This window comes from Garra rufa, chromosome 11 (genome assembly GCF_049309525.1).
Source record: "Garra rufa chromosome 11, GarRuf1.0, whole genome shotgun sequence".
Classification (NCBI taxonomy): Eukaryota; Metazoa; Chordata; class Actinopteri; order Cypriniformes; family Cyprinidae; genus Garra; species Garra rufa.
The window spans coordinates 36,825,338-36,853,076 of NC_133371.1; the positions used below are offsets into that span (position 1 = coordinate 36,825,338).

Genomic DNA, 27,739 nt, shown 5'->3' on the forward strand with positions numbered 1-27,739 from the left:
TAATAATAATATTAGCCTAAGGTACAGGGTACATATAATGCTACGTTAACAGATTGAAATAATGAGACATCACACTTCTTCAAATCCCCAATAAACAAAGCAAAATGATAATAATTAGAATAAAAAAAGACAATAAACAAAGAAGTATACCTGGAAATACTGCAGCACACAATAGCTTTGACAACAACTAATGTGATACACACTACTGAGAGATAAAACCATACAGCAATCGACAAAAATCAGGGGTCGGGGGTCGGATGCTTTCTTAGGTCTTGAAACATTGTAGAAAAATATTTAGTTTTTACATTTGACTGTGAATGTTCGCTGCTGTGCAAGTAGAAAATTGTTCACGTCTTCGATGGCTGCACAAACGGCTACGGTGCATCACAGCTACATAACGGGTTTACTGTGGCGACTCGTGGGACGACGAGTGACGTTTCTGCACAAATACGTCAACTTGCGTTCACTGGTGATTCGTATCTACAGTACGTGTGAATACGTTACACGCGTGTAGTAATATCGCTCTGTAATACACACTCCTGACAGAGACTATGCTGTAGAACAACAACAACAAGAAAAAAATGAGCGGTGAGTGTTCTTGGGCGATTCTTTTTTTCGTTTTTGGTTCTAAAACAACATATGAAAATGGCCGTATTGTCATATTTGGCCTCTTAGCACATTCATACACAAGTTCAATGGTGCATTAAACCCATAACACAAAGTACTGTGGCCACTAAAATGACAAAAATAACAATCATCCATTCTGAATTCTGCACGCTTTTGAGTTAATTCATGATCATGTGCTTTACAAGTGTTGATTTGGGTGCCATCCAGTTGGAGATTGACCATTTAGGAATGTTATTCCGTCCTAAAAGTGGCAGAATCCATTGCTTTATTTGTCGGAAGTTGTATATTCATGAAACTAAATGTGTAGGAAATCGCCAACACAACACATATTCGTGGTCGCTTAAAGCTTCGTGTGCATTATTTTGACGTAAGATGGAAAACATAATCGCCTGTAAATTGTCTGAATGCCTCTGAATAGACATTTTGGTAACATAAACAGTTCTTTTCACTTTGAACTCAAAACAAAATCACAATGCTATGACTTCTTGTTCAATTGTGGAGTCAATAGGGCTTTCCGAGATTTAAATGAGTTAAAACAAATGTATAATTTGGATTTAAATCATGCTAGATCAAGTCGTTCTTGAGAATATCAGTTTTCAGCGATTACTAGCCAGAGCAATCCAAACATGTCCTGTATCAGATATTTTAGTCTGAAATTTTACATTCATAAAAAGGTTACGACACTGGATTCAGTTCATAAACCATACATGAAACTAATTTATCTATGCGATGTAGTAAAACCGAAATGATAAAGCTTACAAAGGCTGATATTTAAAGCTGCGGTGTGTAATTTAATCACATCAAAAAGAACTGGGGGAAAAAAAAACTGATTTAATTTTTGATTGGTCGAATTAAGAGATAGCCCCGCCCACATCGCACACTATTGGTTGATCCAATGCTGCCGTGTGAAAATGAAGCGATGTTCAAATCGCCAGTGTTTGTAAGTAAAGAATTACACACAGCAGTTTTAATAAATGAAATAAAGTTTCAATGTGGCTTTGACATTTCTAAAAAAAAAAAAAAAAAACGAGGGCCAAAATAATAAAGCTTACAAAAGCTGATATTTAAAGCTGCAGTGTGTAATTTAATCACATCAAAAAGAACTGGGGAAAAAAAAAAACTGATTTAATTTTTGATTGGTCGGATTAAGAGATAGCCCCGCCCACATCGCACACTATTGGTTGATCCAATGCTGCCGTGTGAAAATGAAGCGATGTTCAAATCGCCAGTGTTTATAAGTAAAGAATTACACACAGCAGTTTTAATAAATGAAAAAGTTTCAATGTGGCTTTGACATTTCTAGAAAAAAAAAAAACGAGGGCCAAAATAATAAAGCTTACAAAAGCTGATATTTAAAGCTGCAGTGTGTAATTTAATCACATCAAAAAGAACTGGGAAAAAAAACAAAACTGATTTAATTTTTGATTGGTCGGATTAAGAGATAGCCACGCCCACATCGCACACTATTGGTTGATCCAATGCTGCTGTGTGAAAATGAAGCGATGTTCAAATCGCCAGTGTTTATAAGTAAAGAATTACACACAGCAGCTTTAATAAATGAAATAAAGTTTCAATGCGGCTTTGACATTTCTAAAAAACAAAAAAAAAAAAAAACATAAGGGCCAAAATAATAAAGCTTACAAAAGCTGATATTTAAAGCTGCAGTGCGTAATTTAATGTGTCACCAGTGACATCAAAAAGAACTGGGGGAAAAAAATTGATTCTCAATTTTTCACTGGTCGGATTAAGAGATAGCCATGCCCACATCGCACAATATTGGTTGATCCACTGCTGCTGTGTGAAAATGAAGCGATGTTCAAATCGCCAGTGTTTATAAGTAAAGAATTACACACAGCAGCTTTAATAAATGAAATAAAGTTTCAATGCGGCTTTGACATTTCTAAAAAAACAAAACAAAACAAAAAAAACAACAACAAAAGGGCCTTTTTTTAAATACAAATGCACTTGTTAGATTCAAAAATGGGAGATTTGTCCACACCAACACTGATCGAAGGTATGAGAAAGGAACCAAAACAATGGATTATACTGTGCTAAGTTTAGCAACTGCACTAAGTGCATTATTTTTCTCATGCGTATTTTACGTGTGGTTCCTTTCTGACACCGACCTGATCTAACCTGTATTTTCGAATGTTTTTCATTTCCCAAATGTCAGACTCACTCTGTATCTTCTCCATTACAGCAAGGGACACGTCTGTGCATCAATGACATGCTGAAATTCTTTGGTGGGAAGAACAAAAAGTCCTTAAATGCCAGCGGAGTCCCGATTTTGGTCGTTCAGGCCGGTCCCTGTGAGGTGAGACAGACTGGAGACTACAGATCAGTGCCGTCAGAAACAGCTCCTTCCGTAATGGAATGTTTTATGCGACTAACGTCGAAGGAGCCTTTCTCAACTGTGTGCATCCAACTTAAGCTTGAACAAATATATGATAACAACAACAACAAAAATCTATTGGCATCCTAAGCCATAACACACAGCTTTATGAATCAATCTGACAAGCAGATCTTGGCTGAGCACATGAACATAGTCCGTGCTTCCTACCAGATGAGGGTCCGTATATGAATACTAAACATCACAGTTACATATCGACCACCAGAAATCAAACAAATGATGCTTGACATATAATAAAGGAATTAATAAACATCCACAAAAATTATTGCAACACTCTCTACGAGAACACAATATACCTATGCAAAACAAAAAAATAGACACATCTCAAAGTAAAAACTACTTCAAATGCAAGTTCTGTGGCATGACGTGAGGGCAGAAGAGGATGTATTCGATACTCTAGAAGCATGTGCCCATCAGAAGACATAAAAATGACAAAAAACAAAACGAAAAACACAGTGTCCTAACCAGGCGCATGCAAAAAATCACACCAAAGTGATTTTTTTGTACATTTTATTAATCTGAATCAATTTGAAGTGAACTTTTTTTTCTTTTTATTATTTTGTATCCCTTGCATTCCTAAATGATTATAAAAGTTAAAAAAAATACGCTAATGACGTTTTTTTTGAGTTTCTAATGTTCACCAAGGATGCATTTATTTACAAAAAAATGCAGTAATATTGTAAATATTGTTACAATTTTAAATAAGTGTTCTCTGTTTAATATATTTCAAAATGTTATTTATTTCTGTGATGGAAAGCTCAATTTTCAGCATCATTACTCCAGTCTACAGTCTCCAAATCATTCTAATGTGAGCACAAAAACAGTCATAACATCATCTGAAAGCTGAATAAATAAGCTTTCCGTTGATGTATGGTTTTTAGGATATGACAATATTTGGCTGAGATACGACTATTTGAAAATCTGCAATCTGAGGGTTCAAAAAATCTAAATACCGAGAAAATCACCTTTAAAGTTGTCCAAATGAACTTCTTAGCAATGCATATTAAGTTTTGAAATATTTACGGTAGGAAATTTACAAAATATATTCATGGAATGTGATCTATACCTAATATCCTAATGATTTTTGGCATAAAATTGATAATATTGACCCAGACAATGTATTTTTGGCTATTGCTAAAAATATACCCGTGCTACTTAAGACTGGTTTTGTGGTCCAGGGTCACATTTTTGTGGAAACTGAGAAATATATTTCTCCAAGATTCTTGGATGAACACAAAGTTCAAAAGAACAGCATTTCTTCGGAATATAAATGTTACTGCCTCTTTCAGTCAATTTAACGCATCCTTGCTAAACAAAAGTATTAATTAACTTGTTTTAACCACCTTATTGTGAAGCACATGGTTAGGACACAGTGTAAATGATTGGCTAGCACATCAATGTTAAATGAGCAGCAAAAAAAGACAAGCATTGGCCCACAGTTTTCTACACGTTCGCTATCTCCGTACTGACTGAAGTGATTCCTACAATAAGACAAACAGTGAAAAAGACAAAAGCCAATTTCGATTTCCGATGCATGTTGTTGCAGATTTCCTCATGCAACCAGGGGCACTTTGAACCCTGCAACGTACATGAGAATAAAACCCCCACTGATCTTCGTAGAACCTCGAACGAGCGTTTAAATCAGAGTATGGTGTGCAGACGTGCTGCACGGCTTCCTTCGGCATCTACCAACGTGCTCAAAGCCAACATGCTATTCTCATTAAAAATGTGGAATTTGCCTTCTCGCATTGCCAACAACTCCCATCAAAATCCACAAGCACCTCCTAGTCCTAACAAGACTCTCCTTCTCGAACCCTCCCAGGTTTCTAAACCAAGTCAAGCCTTCCATAAACAAACAACCTCTTCAAACCTGGCATGTTTTCTTTGATTTGATTGAACGATACTTGGCTTTTCCCAATTCCCAATAAAAGTCTCCCTTTTATTAAGTTTTGAAATATTTCTCCTTTCCTTTATGACATATGTAGACTAAAATCAGTGATATACGAAAACGCATAGCTACGGTATGTACAGTAAATACACTATTTATAATAATATCCACTACTATCCAGAACGAAAATTTACTTACTTTTAAATGATGACTTTGGTTCGTTACCCCAGGCAAGTACGTATTTTTAGATGTAAAAGACCTCATGCACGCTAAACGAGAAGCATTTAAATAACCTGGAACTTAAAAACACGAAACAGCTTGATTGAAGATGTTCAACCTAGGAGCCAACTCTCTGACTAGCATCTGGTTCTAGAGGGTTTCCAGCCAAGTAAACTGTCGTAATATATGTAAGGCACTACGAGGTAACAATGATAAACCTAAGACTGTGGAGGAATATGTCGCACAGATGCGCCGAGCGCACGCATGCACGCAAACGCACGACCGACTACCGTGTTGAACATGCCTATGTTATTGTAACCACTTTGTGCAATCACATTGAAAGAGGAAAAACAAGAATCTATTGGTATCAGAAAGGTTCTTCATGAAATCAATGGGTGCAGACTGCTACATTCTACAAAGAGGGGCCCAGCTAATGTTCTACGGTATGACAAACGTATTTTCTTTTTCTAAATGTGAACACAAACAGAGTCTATAAATACACTAGAAAGTTTTGTCGTCCTATTTCCAGAAGATTCCTCCAGGTGTTTTGTGTCGGAGAGCGCGGCGGAATATGCACGATACCGCTCGCCGCGTCTAATTTGGAAACGTTTAAGACAGTTCAAGGCCATCGTTATGTTTTTTTTAATCTTTGAAGAGCAGCAGATATCCGTATTTCACCTTATCCAAAAAAAATTATTCTCGTAGGAATTCAAAACATCCACGTCGTGACCTCGGCTCAACAGTCGGTGAATGAATTCAAGAAAGGGAAAAGCAAACAAAACCTCCTCCGTCGAACGAAACTCTGTCTCTCCCAAACGGCCTGTTGATGAGACCTTGTTGTAAAAGAAACTAAGTAACTCCTTCTTCTGTTTTAAAAGAAACAACCTCCAGATCATGAAATAAAACATTAACTGGCCCTTTTGAGAAGGCGAAATGAAACTCATCTAAAAAAATAAAATAAAAAATAAAATAAAAAAAGAGCAAAACTCCTAAGTACCCTTCTGTTCCCTCCGAGAGTACACTTCCTCTATCCATCGGCGTCTTCATTGTCTTCAAGTGTAAGCATGAAAGGATCAAGGGGATGGGGTTAAGGGTCGATAGGCTTCAGCATTTCTCTGTCTCTAGGTGGGATAAGGAAATGGTAAGCAGCGATTGGCTGGGCTCCAGTGTTTCAGCTTTAGAGGTAAGGGTACTGGTTCATCTTGGTGGGGCTCAGCGGGTATCCAGTGTAGACAGTGGAGGCAGGAGAAGCGCTGATGTAGGTCTGGTGCGCAAATTGGGCCTGGTACTGGCCGTGGTGCAGAGTAGGTGATGGCAGCACTCGGTGGCCCATGCTGACAGGCACCTGGTGGACGATGCCCGGCGGGTAGCTGGCGTGCTGGACTGCGTGACGGGCTGAACCCTGCGAGGCGACCAGGTGGGCCACCGTCCCGGTGGAGCCTAGGGCTGTGGGGGCAGTGTAGGTATACAGGTGTGGCTGCCCGGGGAGATGAGGAGCAGTCAAGTGGGGATGAACGTTTGCTGTGTGGGTGGGGCTGTTGTGGAAGGAGTATTGAGCCTGGGTGGCCATAGTGGGGGTGATGTAGGCCTGCTGTCGCCGGTGACCTCCGTTGCGCTCGACTGCCATGTGCTGCTGGGCCTAGATGAGGGGATATTGCCGTATTACTTTTGTGTATATATATATATATATATATATATATATATATGAAGTAAGAACCAGGTATGAAATGTGTGAGTAAAATACCTGGCTGAGATTTAGAGGCTGCTGCTGAAAGGGGTGTGGCCCAGTCCGCTGCTGCCGGTATGGCCCACCTCCGACCATGCCTCCCGAAGAGTGGTTGTTGCCGGGCAGGCCCCCATTGGAGGTTTTGAACTTGTAGGTGGAGTTCTGGTGGTTCACCACGTCTGTTGGAATTGATAAAATATGTAAAAAAAGAGAAATAATTGTCTGGATATTGATTATGTTGTGATACAGACAGACAGACAGACAGATAGATAGACAGATAATTATTTTGTGTTGCATAAAAATGAAAAAATAAATTTGGAAATAATACTGGTTATATAATTTTTTTTAAATAAATACAAACAAAAAATGTTAATGTTCAAAAATGGTTTGTATTGTGTAAAATTAATAAATTAATGAATGAATTAATTAATTAATGTTTAAAAAATGGTTGGAAATATTGATTGATTTCTTGTGTTAAAATGGTTAAATAAATAAAAAATATTAAAATAAAAATACATTTGGAGAAATTGCTGAAAATATTAGAATAATATTTTTAAAAAATGTATCATTTGTATTTATTATGTGACAAGAGAGAGATCACAGACGGAAAAAGAGACATGAAATTAACACGGTTATGTATGAATATTGATTATATTGTGATAATGAATTAATAAGAACAAAAAATATTTTTTTTATATTATTTATAGTGTGTAACAAATTCTTCATATTGTGTTAAATAAATTAATAAATGTTGGAAAATTGTTGTAAATATTGCTTATTTTGTGATTGATTGATTTATTGTGTTAAATTAAATTGGAATTTTTAAAAATAATAAATAAACAAATTTGGAAAAAATTTTGAAAATATTGGAAAAATTATTTTAACAATAAAATCAATATTTTCAACATTTTATTTAAAATGTACTTATGTAACAAAAAGGATCTCAGACTGAATGAATCGATGAATATGAATAAAAATATATATATTTTTTATATTACAATACTGTTCAATTAATAAAAAAAATGTTTGGAATATTGATTATATTATGATAAATAAATGCTGAAAAATAATGATATATTTGGAAAAAAAAAAAAATTATTTTAACACAAAATCAATATTTTCAAAATGTATTTGTAACAAGAAAGAGATAACAGACTGGAAAAATAGACATGAAATTAGCACATCTATGTAGGAAATCAATTGCCTATATCTAATATAAATTAGCAGCCATTATACAAACTGTAATAAATACGATTGACTAATTAGAATCAATTAGTATTCCAGAAAGCTGCACACTAACAGTACTGCTGATCACACTTAAGCTTGCCTTGTCATAAAATACCTTCTGACAATTTTGAACAAATCTGAGTTGTTTAAAATCACCTCTCTAAGCTGTTTTTATTGCCCATAGATTTTGAAATGCCACATAAATCTACTAAATAAATCTACACTGCGTATCAGAGGCTGTCAGTGAATTGTCAGTTTAAATTGATGCGTGATTCAGGCTCTGCCAGGTGTCCCTTTTTCTCTGTCATCTTATCAGCCCTTCCCCTGTCTCACCAGGCAGGAGTCTGTCACACTCTCCCAGGTTCTCGCCGCTCTGGCTCTTCAGTGGGGGGATGATGATGGTGCGGGGGTTCCCGTTGCTGTAGTTGTCCAGGACAGCTACTTTGGAGTCGTAGCCGTTGGCGTTGGAGCCGTTAGGCCTCGACTCCACAGCGTACGGGCTGGTATTGCTGGAGTCAGAGTCAGGAGAGTCATGGACCGTCACACAGCTGATCACATTCTTCCTCTGTTTGGATGACGTGCTGTTGAGAAGACAAAACAGGAAGGTTAGGAACTCAACTACAGTTAAGGTCAAAAGTTTACATACACCTTGCAGAATCTACAAAATGTTAATTATTTGACCTAAATAAGAGGGATCATACAAAATGCATGTTAATGTTTATTTAGTACTGACCTGAATAAGATATTTCACATAAAAGACGTTTACATATAGTTCACAAGAGGAAATTTATAAAAATGACCCTGTTCAAAAGTTTACATACACTTGATTCTTAATACTGTGTTGTTACCTGACTGAACCACAGCTGTGTTTATTTTTGTTTATTCATAGTTGTTTATGAGTCCATTGTTTGTCCTGAACAGTTAAACTGCCCATTGTTCTTCAAAAAAATCCTTCAGGTCCTGCAAATCCTTTGGTTTTTCAGCATTTTTGTTTTTGAACCATTTCCAACAATGACTGTATGATTTTGAGACCCATCTTTGGACACTGAGGACAACTGAGGGACTCATATGCAACTATCACAGAAGGTTCAAACGCACACTGATGCACAAGGAAAACTTTTGGAATTTGAAGATCAGGGTAAATTTAACTTATTTGGTCTTCTGGGAAACATGCAAGTATCTTCTGAAGCTTCTGAAAGGCAGTACTAAATGAAGAAAAATATGATATTTATGCAAAATAAGAAAAATCTACACGTCCTCATTCCGCTCAAAAGTTTTCACCCCCGTCTCTTAAAATGCATAGTTTTTTTTTTTTCCTTCTGAAGCATCAGTGAGCGTTTGAATCTTCTGTAATAGTTGCAGTCTCTCGGTTGTACTCAGCGTGAAAAGATGGATCTCAAAATCATACAGTGATTGTTGGAAAAGGTTCAAATACACAAAAATGGTGAACGTTTGTGGGACCTGAAGGATTTTTCTGAAGAACACCAAAACCTAAAATTCTGTCATTATTTTTACTCACGCTCAAGTTGTTCCAAAATTAAGACCTTCGTTCATCTTCAGAACACAAATAAAGATATTTTTGATGAAACCTGAAAATGAACGAAGGTCTTACAGGTTTGGAGTAATTAATGACAGAATTTTTAGTTTTGGGCGAACTATCCCTTTAACAGGGAATTCTGGAAGTGAACTTTTTCCCAATGTATAGGATGATTTGCTCTTTTTTTCACTTTGAAAAAATGTTAATTTAACAGTATTTTACATGAAATGTCCCATTTAATACAGTTATTCTCTGTATACAGTAAGGGAACGTACCATTAACCAGTTCACAGGTTTTTACCGTAGTCTTATACTGTTATAATCATAATAATTTTTACAGTGTATACACAATATGAATAACATTTAACAAATGTTTTGTGTAACGATACTTCACAATGTCATATTTGTTAGGTCAACTCCCAAGACCGCCAAAGTCATTTCCAAGGCATTATCCGGTATTTTCTCTGAGCCGAATAGGCATTTAAAACTTAAAATTGACCCCATTTATCTTCTCAATAAACGTCTCTGGTCTTTTTGCACACAATTCATCGGTTATTCCACAGAAAACAAATAGTGTCTATAATCTTTCATCAAACTGTAATAACTTCCCTCCGCTTCTGAAATGATTTTGACATAACCGAGCCTGCACAGACAGAAAAATATTAAGCAATAATATTACATCCTAATATAAACGCAATCCTGATGGATAAAATCAAGCCCCGTCCTACATTATTTCCCTCTTTCGCTCCAAAAATGTGTCACATGTACTGAAATCGCACGTCCTATTTTTCTGACCTGGTGTTATTGGGCTGTTTAAGGTCGTCCTCCTCATCCGTGTCGCTGCTGATGGTGATGATGCTGACAGCCGGGCTGGGGGTGTCGGGGATGACGATGGTTTGGCGTGGTGGGTTGTGTTGAGCGTGGTGGTCTCGAGTGGTGCTACATGCCTGCTCGCCTCCCCACCCTCCTCCTCCACCACCACCGCAGGTCTGTGATGGGATGCAGGTTGAGGACGGGCCGTTCTGAACCACGGCGCACCGAGGAGGGGTGTTCTCCTTCACTCGTTTGGAGCGTTGGGGTGACGTCACCGGCTGGGTGGAGGACACGTCGTATGCTGACACGTTCCTGAGAAAGAATCAGGCTCACATCAGTACTACTTTAAAGGTTTTTGGACATGAAATCATATTTGACATGATGGCATCATTTTAGCATTTTTAATAAGTGTTGTCTGACCTGTTGTTCATCTGGTGCTGCTTGTTCTTTTTGGAGGAGGAGCTGTTGTTTGATGGCTGTCTCATGACATGAGCCACACCCACATTGAGAGGTTGCTGGGAGGGCAGGGCGACGTGACCTGCCAGTAAGGCTGGCTGTTGCATAATGGGATTGTAATGGCTGCCATGGGGATGTGAATTCCTGAAACAAAACAAGCATAATTAAAGTATGAGCTTTAAAGACTACACTACTGCTCAAAAGTTTTGGATTGGTAATATTTTTTGTATATAAAAAATACTGTTTTCTATTGCAATATATTTTAAAATGTAATTTATTCATGTTATGGCAAAGCTGATTTTTCAGCATTTTAACACGATGCATTAAGAGCTGGGGGGTGAAAACTTTTAGAATTTAAAGATCAGGTTAAATTGAACTCAGTACTAGGTCAGTACTAAATGATAAAAAAAAATATTAAGGCAAAATAAGAAAAATGTACACATCTTCATTCTGTTCAAAAGTTTTCACCCCCTGGCTCTTAATGCATCGTTTTCCCTTCTGGAGCGTCAGTGAGCGTTTGAGCCTTCTGTAATAGTTGCATATGAGTCCCTCAGTTGTCCTCAGTGTGAAAAGATGGATCTCAAAATCATACAGTCATTGTTACAAAGGGTTCAAACACACAAAAATACTGAAAAGTTGCATTTGAGTCCCTCAGCTGTGGATCATACAGGAAACAAGACAGTATTAAAAATCAAGGGCATGTAAACTTTTGAACGGAGTCATTTTTATAAATTCAACAATTATTTTCTATTGTGGACTAAATGTAAATATCTTTAATGTGAAATATCTTATGCAGGTAAGTACTAAATCAAAAATAACATGCATTTTGTATGATCCCTCTTATTTTGGTAAAATAATTAACATTTTGGATAATCTTCAAGGTGTATGTAAACATTTGACTTCAACTGTAAGTTTAAAAGTTTTGTTACAATATTTACAAAATACTGGATTTTTTTTAATACATCCCACTTTTGCCTTTTTCCCTTTTTTGACAAAATATTTTGATATGCCACAACACTACTTGCTAGAATTAAACACTTCATACATAGGAACAAAAACTTATTTTGTTTAACATTCTGATATCTGTAAGTAACTCTTAAATCATCAACTAAAACTGTATCTAAATGAAGAATAAATGCAATGCAGCATTTGGCCAGAGGGGGCAACAGTGACTGCAGCAAACAGCCGGAGAGCAGAGAACAGCATAAGATCTCACAGGAGAAATTCCTTTCTCTGCAGTAAAAGTGTGACACTTTTCCAACCGGACCGGCTTGGGACTACCAAACCCTCCGGGCTGAGCTTAAGGCACAGATGTGATGATCTGCAGAAATCAGCCCAAGTTCATCTGTAATACGTTCCCCTCATGCAGGACAGCACAACCTGGCTCTATTACCCTGTCCTAGCCAGAGACATGCTCCTGCACTCACTGTTCTAATACAAGAAACCCACATGAATTCTAAACGAATCCAGAATATAATGAGTATCAGACTCATTTCAAATGAATAATTCAAACGCATGTTGGCTTTGTAGGTGCATTTGCAGATTAAGCAACCTAGATAATTCAATCTGCTTAGTTCATAATCTAGGAGATTATTAAAACCCAGCGTTGCAGTACCGAACTGCCGTGAAATATATGGATCACCAGTCGTGAGATCTTAAAATAGATTGGTTGAGTTCCACACGACCTGTTTATAATCAGCATGGTATGTTGAGGATATAATTGATTTTAAAATGCTAATGGAGTCCCTATTAAACATAATGAAATTGTACCAGATCTCTCCAGCTAAATAAAACAAACTTAAAATAAAAGCTTCTAGCACTAACATCTAAATAGAATAGAGTGAAACAGTTGACTTTTCAGAAGTAAAAGTCATTCATTTTCACCATTGGGAGAAATTGATTTTGAAGGATAACTTATAAACTTTTAAAACAGTCCTACTGTGAGCTATGAGGTTGTTATTTAATATTAAATGCTTTTGTTAAAGCCATCAGGCCACATTATTTCAATTTAATTTTGAAATAATCATATTCGACAGCAGAAAAAAAAGACATTATCCATAATTCTGCACAGAAATCTCCACCAATCAGATACAATTGAAGTCAAAAGTTTACATACACCTTGCAGACACTGCAAATTGTTAATTATTTAACCAAAGTAAGGGGATAATTATTTAGGACGGACCTGAATAAGATATTTCACATAACAGACATTACATATAGTCCACAAGAGAAAATAATACTTAAAATTTATAAAAATTACCTTGTTCAAAATTTACATACACTTGATTCTTAATACTGTGTTGATACCTGAATGATCCACAGCTTTTTTTTAAGTGATAGTTATTCATGAGTCCCTTGTTTGTCCTGAACAGTTAAACTGCCTGTCTCACAAAAATGCTGAAAAACCAAAGAATTTGTGTTTGAACCTTTTCCAACAATGACTGTATGATTTTGAGATCCATCTTTTCACACTGAGGACAACTGAGGGGATGTTTCAGAAAGAAAAACAATGCATTATGAACCGGGGGTGAAAACTTTCCAATGGAATGAAGATGTGTACATTCTTATTTTGCCGAAATATCATATTGTTTTCATTTAGTACAGCCCTTCAAAAGCTACTTACATGTTTCCCAAAAGACAAAACAAGTTAAGTTTACCTTGAACTTCAAATTCAAAATGTTTTCACCAAAGTTTAGTATGATCCCTCATAATTTTGTAAAACAATTAACATTTTGCAGATTCTGCAAGGTGTATATAAACCTTTGAGTAAAACTGTAAGCGCATCAAATCAAATTGTGCCAAAATATCACATTATAGCACTACGGTCTTCTGTCAAACACTTTGTCATTTTTTGCTTCAAATCAAAGTTTTAATGTTGTGATTCACCTTATATAGCTGGTTGGTTAGGTTCCTGGAGTATAACTCAGACCTCTGTTGCAAACTATTGCAAAAGCAACTATGGTTTCTCAAATGCTCCCTATCTGCCAATGATCTTGCCCTCAAACTCACATCATTGGTTGAGACAAATGTCAAAGGGGTCAGGATACCTCCAAAAGAGCAATGTTTTGAAAGCACCACTGTATTAAGACTTTACTGGGAAATCAACCTACACTGTAAGAAAAAAATAGCAACAATTGTACCTTTATGGGTACAACAGTGTGTTACTAGAGCAGTACACTTACTGGGTTAGTTCACACAAAAATGACAATTCTGTCATTAATTACTCACCCTCATATCATTCCAAACCAGTAAGACCCTCATCTTCAGAACACAAATTAAGATAATTTTGATCAAATCCGAGAGCTTTCTGACTCTGCATAGACAGCAACACAACTGACACGTTAAGTAAGGACATTGTTAAAATAGTCCATCTGACATCAGTGGTTCAGTTGTAATCTTATGAAGCTACGAAAATACTTTTTGTGTGCAAAGATAACAAAAATAACTACTACTTCTCTTCTGTGTCAGTCTTTGACAAGCATGCACAGGAGAACCACGACGTATGTGTGTGCTGTAGCTGACTGGGTCGGAAAGCTCTCAGATGTCATCAAAAATATCTTGATTTGAGTTCTGAAGATGAACAAAAGTCTTACAGGTTTGGAACGACATGAGGGTGAGTAATTAATGACAGAATTTTCATTTTTGGGTGAACTACGCCTTCAGGTTAGCACAGGAAAAAAGTGTTTTGACATCCAAAAAGATAAACACTAATGGCCTAAGAATAAATGGGCTGCCCTATGTACTGTAGCAAACACAACAGTCCTCTTTAGCAGTGACGGCATGACGGTTTCTCACCTCCAGTTGGCCAGAGGCTGCGAGCTGGTCATGGAGTCGGGGATGACGGTGGCGTGTTGAACGGAGGTGTGTGTGAGCTGCTGCCACGCCGGCGGAAGGAGAATCTGTTGAGTACCAGACGGCCAGGCCTGCTGTAGAGTGAGGATAAAGGGAAAAAACAGGGTTAGCATACAGAACTTACGTAAATTTACAGATAGTTAAAGGAGGAGTTCACTTCCAGAACAAACATTTCCAGACAATTTACTCATCCCCTTGTCATCCAAGATGTTCATGTCTTTCTTTCTTCAATTCTAAAGAAATGATGTTTTCTGAGGAAAACATTTCAGGCTTTCTCTCCATATAGTGGACTTCTATGGTGCCCACGAGATTGAACTTGAAATGGAGTTTAAATTTAGCTTCAAAGGGCTCTAAATGATCCCAGCCGAGGAAGATAGGTGTTCTCTACACTCTGTGCAGCGGCTTACGGGACACCCCCGCGGTGCGTGGGGGCCCCGACCCCGTCGCAGGACATTCTAAAAGGCAGTGCTTCGAGACGCTGCAAAAGACGCAAGACGTGAGCGCAAAGGTAGTGCAGTGGAGCGAGTTTAATGTTCTATAATAACAACCGGGGAAAAACATTTTTCTCATATTTTACTTTTCATGAACACTATAATTCTAAGACAAACACGCCGTACTCAAAGAGGATATGTTTACGCTTAAAGTGGCTTACGGTGCCCCAGGGGGAAAATTTAAAGCGTGCGCACAATAGTATATTTCGCTCCCTAGTTTTACTAAATCGTATGCACAATTTAGGCCTAACTCTTTCCTTTGTATTAAGTAAATTGAGTGCACAATATAATAATTTGTTTGTTGATTTGATTGAACTAAATCCTGGTTACGATTTAGTAATGTCATGGACAATTTAGAAATTCGAGAAAATACAAATTCGTGCGGACGATTTATTTTTCCCCTGCATGTCATGTGTGGGGCTGTGTATGCTTTAAGCAGGGTTTAAAACGGAAAAAATTATCTGAAAAAAACAAAGGGAGTTTTGATCTGGTAACCTTCCTTGCGCTTAGTCATAGCCACAGCATCATCTTTTCTAGATTTTGGCCAAATGTTTTAAACGAAAGAAAAAACTTTAAAACGCTTTAAACGCGAATGAATCGAAACTCAGCACATTTTTCTCCTTTTCTTTTGTTAATCTGTTAATGATTTAAGTGAAATATAGTTATATGCTTTTGTGCTCTGGTCCGCTGCTGCGCTTCTCTGACAATGACCTGTCTGGAGTTCACTGACGACTTGTCACCAGACTTTTTCCATACAATTATCGTTCGTTTTCGAAATTTAAATGACCAAGACATTTCTCCGGAGCACAATGTTACAAGAAAGACTGTCCAATTTAGCTCTTCTAAGTATTGAGAATGCCCGCGCTTGCAACAATATAAATATAGACTAAATATTTATTCCTGCATGGATTTCAGTCTGATTGAAAAGCAATCAAATACGCACATTATATGATATATGCTATTAATAATAACGTCAAATGCATCAGTGCGAAGATAATTCACCACATTCATTACTGAAAAATCAGTTATGTAAATGGGAGAGACGCACTCAGGTGCACAATAAATTTTCAAGCATGACATCACTGCTGGTGGGAGGGGCCCCATCTCGTTTTTTGCGGGGGGGCCTCTAAGATGTGCGGTATGCCACTGACTCTGTGTATTCCAGTTCAAAATCGTCCTACATGGCTGTTTTAACTTTTTTGCAAAGGGCATTTTATGTTCTTTGCACATTTACTTCTGCAGCGATGTAGGGCGTTTTCAATGAACTGGAATACACAGAGTACATGCAGAGCTAGACAAGACAAGCATTTAAGGTTAGAAAGTATATAAATTGACAATTTTTTGAGAAAATAACCGTTCGTTTCGCTAGATGAGACTCTTCTTCCTCTGCTGGGATCGGTTAGAGCCCTTTGAAGCCTAATTTAAACTGCATTTTGGAAGTTCAAACTAGGGGGAAGCTTAGAAGTCCACTATATGGAGACAAATCTCAAAATCAATTTCTTTACGACTGAAGAAAGAAAGACATGAAGATCTTGGATGACAAGGGGGTGAGTAAATTACCTGGACAATTAATCTGGAAGTTATTCTACTCTCCTGTCTGAATTGTTTGTCAGACAAAATGGTAGATTCTGCGTTATGATTGGTCAGATCCCCTATCAATCAAGCTGTTTGCGAAGGGTCAATAGGCATCAGTGAGAAGACCCTATAACCTGGCACATCAAATGACAGGGCTGGAGCTTAGCTAAACAGGCCAGGGTACTGCATCCACATATTTAGAGAGAGGAGAAAAAGGATACGGCTATTTAGAGGAATGACCGCTAGTAAGTGCTAAACTGTGCCAAACAACCACCAAAGGGGTCATTTAGCTATTTAAGACACAGTAGCGTCAGCGTTCGGGCCTAGATTCAAGAGACATCGTATAATGAAATTGTTTTAGCCAAGTATGAACAGAACAGATACATTATAAACAATTTTACTGCCCATCCATCTTCTAAATTAATTATTCTCTTGGTCTGAAAATGAAGATGTGAGCAGAAGCAGCAAATTATGGACAGCATAAAAGATCTCCCTCCGGAATAACAAAAAGCTTGTGCCACTTTGGTTGGAACTTCATTCATTTCCCTCCCTCGATTCCCTGGCATCGGTATCTAGATGACGGCCTCAGATGGGGCCCTGCATACTGCGTACGGCCTTGGCTCCCGCCTATAAAAAGATAAGACCCTGCCTTAATAAAGAGATGTGGCATCTCCAAGGCAGTGCGCTGATGTGTTAGACATTTTCCAAATCAGCTCCGACTTTAATTAAATTCAGGGGCCCCATTCAGAGGCTTTGTGAGGAGCTGCTTTGTATGGTGGGTGAGGAGTGCGGGGAGCGCCAGGCATAATTTGCCCATAGATGTGAGCTTGAAGAAGAGCCTCTGCAGCTCTAATAGTTTAATGCAGCTTTATTGATTAGCAGTTTAATGTACAACTAATGAATTGTTTCTTTAATACCCTTTGCACATCTATTTACCAGTCCATCAGTATGGGCCACAGCACTCGCACAAATAAGGGAGAGCGATGGGGAAAGAGTAAAAAATGCTTTCATGATGTTTGAAAGGCTACGATTATGCATTTAGCATTGTAAGAGAAGTCAGTCCTGGTATTTTTTTCCTGGAATTCCAGATATTTAAGGTCAACATTCTGAAGTCCATTGGACTGATATTGTTAGAGCGATAACAAACTATAATCATCCTGTGTTGTTAATTTGTTTTATCAGTTTTATTAAAAATAATGTTCTTTTTATTACAAATATTTTAAATCATGAATTATGTTATATTATCATTATTTTATTAATTTAGCCTCAAAGTAAAATAAACTGAATAAATAAAAGAAAAAAAGAATAAACATGTTGACATACAGCTGATACGAGAAAACTATAACTTTTTTGTTTTTCCTTTTTTATTTCAGCAAAATAAATAAACAAAATAAAATCAAAATCTTTATAACTGATCTAACTGTTTTTGACACATTTTTAAATTAAATTAAAATAGAATCTTTAAAACTGAGCTTTTTTGACAGAAAGAAAGAAACAAAGAATAAATAAATGTTTATAGCTGACAGGAAAAACTGGAACTTCATCTCAAATAAATCTTTATAATGGACCTGACAACTTGTTTTTGACACATTTTTAAATAAAATAAAACAAAGCAACATTTAAAACGATCCTTTTTATTTCAGCAAGATAAAATAAAATAAATTTTGAAACTAACCTTTTTTATTTCAACAAAATAAAATAAAATGATAAAATGAAAACCTAAGAAAAGTTTTTTTGACAGAAAGAAAGAAAGAAAGAAAGAAAGAAAGAATGAAACAAACAAAGAATAAATGAATAAATGTTTACAGCTGACATGAGAAAAACTAGAACTTAATATATTTTTATTTGTTCTTCATTTTATTCAGCAAAATATATAAAATTAAATCTATAATGTAAAGAAATAAAAAAAATAAGGTAAAGAAAATTAAGAATTTTTTTTATTTTTATTTTATATTTTATAGGTAAGGTTTAATAAAAAAAAAAAAAACTTTAAAACTGACCAAAGAAAACTGACATAGTACTTTAGCAGAAAGAAAGAAAGAAAGAAAAAAAGCCTTTACAGCTGACCTGACAGAACTTAGGATGTTTAACACTTTTTATTTTAGCAAAACAAAATAAAATAAAATAAAATATACACTTTAAAACTGACCTAAGAAAACAATTTTTTTCTGAAACCTACACTGTACTTGAAAAAAGAAAGGAAGAAAGAAAAATAAATGCTTACACTATCAGTTAGCACCCAAATTTAATTTTGCCTGTTGCACAACGCCTAAAAGTGCATACTTTGAGTATGTCTCAACACCTCTACATGCTTTTTCCACCCATGACAACAGTGGCACGAATAATTTCATCAGAGCTATGTCCCCAAAGCCCTTTGCCTACATTCCTGACACTTTGCATCCTCCTTTCTCACTCTGGGTTGGGTTGTGTAATTGTACCGTCTGGCCTGGAACGCTAACCCAGATAAGAGTAGAGTTTTCCATGCAAGGCCATCTCTGCAACTACCCCCTAACAGCTTTTCTGCCCTCGTGGGGTGAAAGCCTTTTGTCACCCCTGGGGCTCTGAAAGCACCGCCGCTCTCACGCCAATTGTTTTCGCATTTTCTGCATTCCTGTTCCAGATAAAGGCCGAGGCCTTCTAGAAACCCGCTCCACTGGCACCAGGAGCGATGTGGTCTGGCTGATTGGGTTGAAGGGGGGAGAATGGGTGGTTGAGGCCCTGGAGTAGTGATGATCAAGTATCTCCATCCCCATCCTCCTTTCCCAATGCAGCGCTCCAATAATCACCCGTGGAATTTATGCACGGGTTTTCCTGAACATGAGGAGCAATGAAGATGCATTACAGTACTTAAGCAGTCGGGTAACACAAGCAAAGCTCAGCAATACTGAAAAAGTGTGCAGACGAATTACATTTATATTACAACCTATGCTATTCTGACTTTTTTTCTTGCAATTCTGGCTTTTTTCTTACAATTGGAAGTTTATATCTCACAATTCTGATTTTTTTTTTTCAAATGTGAGTTTGTATCTCACAATTCTGATTTTTTTCTTGCAATTCTGACTTGTTTTCTTGCAATTCTGAGTTTTTCTCCTAAATGTCAGTTTGTACAATTCTGACTTTTTTCTTGCAATTCTGAGTTTTTCTCCTAAATGTCAGTTTGTACAATTCTGACTTTTTTCTTGCAATTCTGAGTTTTTCTCCTAAATGTCAGTTTGTACAATTCTGACTTTTTTCTTGCAATTCTGAGTTTTTTCCTCACAATTGCGAGTTTACATCTCACAATTCTGACTTTTTCTTGCAATTCTGACTTTTTTCCTCACAATTGCGAGTTTATATCTCACAATTCTGACTTTTTCTTGCAATTCTGACTTTTTTCCTCACAATTGCGAGTTAACATCTCACAATTCTGACTTTTTCTTGCAATTCTGAGTTTTTCTCCTAAGTGTCAGTTTGTATCTTACAATTCTGACTTTTTTCTTGCAATTCTGACTTTTTTCCTCACAATTGCGAGTTAACATCTCACAATTCTGACTTTTTCTTGCAATTCTGACTTTTTTCTCCCAAATGTCAGTTTGTATCTCACAATACTGACTTTTTTCTAGCAATTCTGATTTTTTCCCTTGCAAATGTGAGTTTATATCTCACAATACTGACTTTCATCTTGCAAATCTGACTTTTTTTCTCTCAATTGCGAGTTTATATCTCACAATACTGACTTTTGTCTCACAGTTGTGAGTTAAGTCAGAATAGTGGGATTTAAACTCACAATTGTGAGAAATAAAGACAGAATTGTCAGATAAAAACATGCAATTCTGACTTTTTCTCATAATCGCAAGTTTGTCTCACAATTCTGACTTTTTTCTCTCAATTGCGAGTTTATATCTGGCAGTTCGGACTGTAAACTTGCAATTGCAAGAAAAACAGTCCAAATTGTGAGATAAAAAGTCGCAATTATGTTTTTTATTGTATTTTTTATACAGTGATGGAAACGGGCTTCCATAACGATCTTATTTTAAAAGTAAAAAAACAAACAAACATATAGTTTAGTTTTCAGTATCTGTAGACTACAATGTCATTTCATTATTGTATGACTTTCTTTGTATGACATTCTTTCTTCAGTGGAATAAAGATGAATGGAGACTGGAGCTTTCAAACTTCAAACAAACTGTAAAAACATTATAAAAGTGGTACATATGACTCATGCGTCATATTTCAAGTTTTCTAAAGTCATATGATAGCTTTTTGTGATAAACAGACCAAAATTTAGTTTGTTATTCACTGATGGTCTTTTCTTCGAATGAGCTATTAACTGCCGTGACTCATTCAGGGTCAAATTTGATCTTTGATTTGTGAAGATATCATTCAGAATTATTTTGTGAAGCAGATCAACCGACCTATTGATTTAATTCAAGATTTCAAGATTTTTTTCATTGATTCTTTGCTGAAATATTGCTGTTTCTCTCATAAACATGCTAGAGACATTAAAAATCAACTTAAATTATGGTCTGTTCCTTACACCAATGCTTCAGAAAATTCAGCATGAGTCACATGGACTATTTGATACTTTTATGGTGTCTCACTTGTCAGTTTGAAGCTTCACAGCCACAGTCCTCATTTACTTTCATTAAACTGAAAAGTGAAAACAGAATATTGCTCAAAAGTTCACTTTTTACATTTCATATAAGTCATACATGTTTTGGAATGACATGAATGCGAGTAAATAATTAGCAATTTTGGCTGAGTCGAGTCTTCAAAAAGCAACAAGAGTGCAGCTCAGCAAAACTGAAAAGTGTTGTGGATAAATTACAAATTAGCTAAACGGCTCTGAACCTCGCCACCCTGTCTCAAATTTAAAAGCCGTCTGGGCCTTGCCTTGCGGCTCCAGAGAGTAGACAAATCCCTCAGCATCCACAGACCTCATTTAAAGCCAACCTCAGTCTTGCTCATCAAAGCATGACTTCCTCTAACTCCAGGGAAAAGGCACAGTTGCCTGGACTTTAGCAGAAGCACGACAGCAAACCATCAGTGGGGTAAAATCTCCAGTGGGGAAAGACAGGTCACTACAGCGGAGCATGCTGAGATAAATCCAACCCAGCTTCAATTAATCTATTGGCCATGAAATGAGAATGTCTTCTCGATTTTGTTGAAGGGAAAGTGAATTATACTTATATCATTAAAACAAAGTAGGTCATGCTAATTGCTCTTCGTTGGAGCCAAACGCGGATGTAATTGAGATTTTGGGAGAGGCTGAGGGGTGTAATTAGTTTAGGAAGTGTGGCTTTGTATTGCTATGGCAATGGGGGCAATGTCTGGCTATACCTGTGTCAGAAGGCCCGGCTGGATCTGTAGAGGTTGGGCACCGGGGGCCTGTGTTACTATGGGAACTGCATTCTCCATCCGCACCGAGTAGCCAGTGTGTTTAGAGGGTGAAGCTTGCAAACCTGGGAAGAAATAACAAGGAAAACACCATTAGATGCTAGAAATACATTTGAAGTCAAAAGTTTACATACACCTTGCAGAATGTTCATTGTTTTCATACAAAATGCATGCTATTTTTGATTTAGTACTGACCTGAATAAGATAATTCACATAAACAATGTTTACATATAATCCACATAAGAAAATAATAGTTTACATACACTTGATTTTTAATACTGTGTTGTTACCTGAATGATCTACAGCTGGGCTTTTTTGTTTAACAGTTAAACCACATGCTGTTCTACAGGTCCCACATGCTGGTTTTTCAGAATTTTTGTTTACAATGACTGTATGATTTTGAGATCCATCTTTTCACATTGAGGGACACATATGCAACTATTACAGAAGGAAGGTTCAAATGCTCACCAATGCTCCAGAAGGAAACACAATGCATTCAGATCCAAGGGGTAATAAACTTTTGAACAGAATGAAGATTTACATTTTTCATATGTTGACTAAATATCATATTTTTTCATTTAGTACTGCTCTTCTAAAGCTACTTACATGTTTCCCAGAAGACAATTAATCAATTAAATTTACACTGATCTTTAAATTCAAAAAGTTTTCACCCCCGGCTCCCACCTGAAGCATCAGTGAGCATTTGAACCTTCTGTAATAGTTGCATACGAGTCCTTCAGTTGTCCTCAGTTTGAAAAGATGGATCTTATAATCATACAGTCACTGTTGGAAAGGGTTCAAATGCACAACAATTCTGAAAAACCAAATCATTTCTAGGACCCGAAATTTTTTTCTAAAGAACAGCGGGTAGTTTAACTGTTCAAGACATACAAGGGACTCATGAACAACTATCACTAAACAAAAAAACAGCTGTGGATAATTCAGGTAATAACACAGTATTAAGAATTGTATGACAATTTTCTTTCTTCAGTGAAATCAAGATGAATGTAGACTGGTGCTCAAACCTCAAACAGATTGCAAAAACATCATAAAAGTGGTACATATGACTCATGCGTCATATTTCAAGTTTTCTGAAGTCATGATAGCTTTTTTTGATAAACAGACCAAAATTCTGCTTGCTATGTGCTGGTGGTCTTTTTCTTGAATGTGTTGACTGTAATGAGTCACACCAGTTAACAAATCAAATTTGAACTTTGATTTGTAAATGTATCATTCAGAATGATTTTGTGAGCTTGATTCCAAAGAATGATTCCTTCATTCTTTCCTGAAATATTCTTTGAAAAAAAAACTAAGAATCTGTGGGACCTGAAGGACCTTTCTGAAAAACAGTGGGTAGTTTAACTGTTCAGGACAAACAAGGGACTCATGAACAACTATCACTAAACAAAAAAAAAACACAGCTGTTGATCATTCAGGTAACAACACAGTATTAAGAATAAACTTTTGAAATGGGTAATTTTTATAAATTCAACTATTACTTTCTCTTCTGGACTATATGTAAATGTCTTTTATGTGAAATATCTTATTCAGATCAGTACTAAATAAAAAAAATAACATGCATTTTGTATGATCCCTCTTATTTTGGTAAAATAATTTACATTTTGCAGATTCAGTAAGGGGTATGTATACTTTTGACTTCAACTGTAGCTCAGTTAGAAGTTAAAATTCTGTTAGGAAACACTCGTATAAAAATTTTTCAAATCTTCACAAAAAATTCTGTGAAATATTTACAAGTGCATGATGGCACTGATAATCACATAAATCTGTTTTATGACTCAGTCTTATGAACCACTATTATAATACTATTTGTCTTAGTAGATACTATGAACTGCCGTCATATGTTTTGAAATTCTTTAAAAAGACAAACAATAACAGCAAACAGGTTTGAAGACCTTTGGGCGAGTAAATAACATGAGGGTGAGTAATTAATTACAGAATTTTCATTTTTGGGTGAATTATCCCTTTAAATTAGCACTCACCTTGGAAGCCAGGTGGGCAGACGATAAGGGCTTGCTGGAAGGGATCGGGTCGGGCGGCGCAGAGTTGTGGTGCACCGGGTTGGAGGTTCATGGTCCTGGGGGCCACGGCAGCCATGGGGGCCGCTGAAGGCTGGTAGAGTGCAGATTGGTAATTTAGTATGGAGACATCAGGATTGGTAAGGGAAAGGGTGGCACTGGTGGAAGAGGGAGCCAGGTTGGTGGCCTAAAGGAACCGATGGGATCAAACGTACAAACAAAGACAAACAAACAAAAGCATGAGGAAGTGGGTGTGGGGATTGGGTGGATCAACAATGAAGGATGTGGTGTGTTATAAATTTCAAATAATAGCAAATGATGAACAAACTTCTTAAAATATTTCTTGAAATACGGGATGGATGTACAAAAAAAAAACAGCTAGACGATGAAAACTGCAGGCAGCAAGCACAGGAAGGATGTCTCATGTCAAATTTCGAGTAATTACTTAGAGCGAATACCACAACACTGTTTTGCAACTCAACTAAAATGCTTTATTAGCTGCTATTGTGTGCAGACAGCATTAGGGTTGAGGCATTTTCTATAAAATGACTTATTGAGCGTGAGGAAAGAGGAGGTGAGAGAGCTTCAATCAATGCTCTTGTGTTACAGTCTCCATCAATGCTAGGACTCTTCAACTCATTGAATTTGCTCATTAGCAGCAGATAATGATCCCTCTTTGCGCTAAAGCTATGATTAAATACACACAGATCTAACTGGTGAGGGGAGAGAAAATCTGTTCTTCAATGCTTCTGCACTAGATTTCCCCTCCAGTGCTTTTTAATCCGGCCTGACTGCAGCACATTCATCTGTTTATTCATCTATCAATGTGGAATTTGCGCCGTCTAGGAGGTTTGATGAACGAGGGAACTCCCTCTCCTCCATCTAGAACGGTGAACCGAATGTGCTTCTCAAAAGAACTGTGCAGGTCCTTCCATCATAGTCACTCTCTCTCTATAATGAAAACACAAGACAAAAAATATAGCCAGAAGTAAAAAAAAATATGAGTGCGGTAACATCGCCAGAGAGAGGGAACGGGCGTGATTTCTGCCCAAAACGAAAAAGAAGATCCGAGCCATGGCTTGGTAGTCAGCGTATATGCTCCAATATCAATATTTTGAGATTTGGAGCTCAATTGGGAAAAGTGTGAGTCTGGCCAGCTGCTGAGCTATGGTCAGAGCTATGGCTTAGCGGTCTGTGCACACACTTAGTCATCAACATTTTGTACCTTGGTGCTAATATAAAAAACGTGGGTTTGAGTCTGGCCTGTCTATGATTCCATACGCCCTATTCAGAAATTCCAAAATAAAAAAAAAATGGCCCAAACTGTGTCATAGTAGTCTGTGCACATGCTAAGACATCAACATCTTGAGCCTTTGAGCTAATATAAAACAAAAATGTGGGGTTGAGTCTGGCCTGCTTATGGTGCCTTGTGCCCTATTCAGAACTTTTAAAACTAAAAAATTATGCAAGATGTGGCTTAGCGGTCTGTGAACATTCAAGACATCAAAATCATGAGTCTTGGTGGTAATATTAGAAATGTGGGTTTGAGTCTGGTCCCATGTGCCCATTCAGGTCTTCCAAAACTAAAAAAAAAAAAATGTGCAAATGGTCTGAGCTATGGCTTAAGGGTCTGCGAACATGCTAAGACATTAAAATTTTGAGCTTTGGTGCTAATATAAGAAATGTGGGTTTGAGTCTGGCCTGCTTTAGTTCAGTTTGCCTATTCAGAACTTGCACAACTAAAAAATGGTCTGAGCTATGGCTTAGTAGTCTGCAAACATACCAAAACATCAAAATGTTAATCCCTGGCGCTAATATAAGAAATGTGGGTTTGAATTTGGCCTGCTTATGGTGCCTTGCACCCTATTCAGAACTTCCAAAATTAAAAAATGATCAGAGCTGTGGCTTAACAGTCTGTGCACATGCTAAGACAATATAATCTTGAGCCTTGGTGCTAATATTAGAAATGTGGGTTTGAGTCTCACCTGCTTTTGTTTCCATGTTTCAAATTCAAAACTTCCAAATATAAGACTATTTATGATCCCATGTGCCTGTTTAGAATTTTCAAAAATAAAAAAAATGGTCTGAGCTATGGCTTAGTGGTAAGCATACATGCTCTAATATTGATATTTTGAGCTTATTTCTGGGTTTGAGTCTGGCCTATTCATGGTTCAACTAAAAACTAAGACATCAAAAGTTTGAGCTTTGGTGCTAATATAAGAAATGTGGGGTTGCGTCTGGCTTGCTTTGGTTCAGTTTGCCTATTCAGAACTTGCACAACTAAAAAATGGTCTGAGCTATGGCTTAGTAGTCTGTGAACATACCAAGACATCAAAATGTTAAGCCCTGGCGCTAATATAAGAAATGTGGGTTTGAATCTGGCCTGCTTAAGGTGCCTTGTGCCCTATTCAGATCTTCCAAAACTAAAAAAACGGTCTGAGCTATGGCTTGGTGGCCTGTGCACATGTTAAGACATCAAAATGTTGAGCCTTGGTGCTAAAATAAGAAATATGGGTTTGAGTCTGACCTGCTTTTGTTTCCATGTTCCAATTCAACACTTCCAAATATAAGACAATTCATAACCTAATTATGATCCTATGTGTCTGCTTATGAACTTCTAAAACAAACAAACAAAAAAGTGGTCTGAGCTATGGCTTAGTGGTCAGCACACATGCTATAACATGAGCTTTGGAGCTTATTTGGGGGATTTGGGTTTGAGTCTGGACTATACATGGTCCCATGCACCTATTCAGATCTTCCAAAACTAAAAGAATTGTGTAAATGATCTGAGCTATGGCGTAGGGGTCTGTGCACATGCTAGACATCAAAATCTTGAGCCTTGGTGCTAATAAAAGAAATGCGGCTTTGAGTCTGACCTGCTTTTGTTCCCATACACCAATTGAAAACTTGAAAAAAGGTCTGAATCATGGCTTAGCAGTCAGTGCACAAGCTCTGGCATCAATATTCTGAGCCACAGAGCTCATATGGGAAATGTGGGTTTGAGTCTGGCCTACACATGATCTAATGTGCCTATTCAGACCTTCCAAAATGAAAAAATGGTCTAAGCTATGGTTTTGTGGTCATTGTACATGCTCCAACATTAAAATGTTGAGCAGTGGAGCTGATATAAGATATGTAGGTTTGAGCCCCTTTCTTTCCACATCTTCCTGTACTATCTCTGACAATAAAAAGGCACAAAAATCCCAGAAACACAAGATCAAGTGTCAAGTACTAATAGGTATAGATGGTACGAATGGATTTTAATGTAAAATGGCTGTCATTTCTCCTAAGATATGGACGAAATTGAACAACACAATAGACAAAAAGATGTACCTAAATGCTGATGCACCATCAAAACCTGTTCGTTTAATAGAGGCTAGTGTTATTTACTTTCATCTGTTACCAAAGCAATAGTGTTTCATCTCATGCCACCGTTAGTAATTATAGACTTTTCATTAAGGTTTGTAAGGGGAGAATTCAGTACAGCGCTTTTCATTTTTCATTTTC

General features: G+C 37.0%; 1 protein-coding gene across 1 annotated transcript; it reads right to left on the minus strand.

The window, feature by feature from the left end:
• Nucleotides 1-6,284: 6,284 nt before the first annotated feature.
• On the minus strand, nucleotides 6,285-25,580 carry LOC141345339 (homeodomain-interacting protein kinase 2-like). Its single transcript, XM_073850201.1, has 9 exons — nucleotides 25,557-25,580; nucleotides 24,197-24,419; nucleotides 22,140-22,261; nucleotides 14,698-14,828; nucleotides 10,867-11,046; nucleotides 10,429-10,758; nucleotides 8,431-8,678; nucleotides 6,889-7,049; nucleotides 6,285-6,783 (listed from the first exon to the last, which is right to left on the minus strand). Exons 1-9 carry the CDS (start codon nucleotides 25,578-25,580, stop codon nucleotides 6,322-6,324), a joined length of 1,881 nt encoding a protein of 626 aa, XP_073706302.1. The 3' UTR covers nucleotides 6,285-6,321.
• Between the last annotated feature and the right edge of the window lie 2,159 nt (nucleotides 25,581-27,739).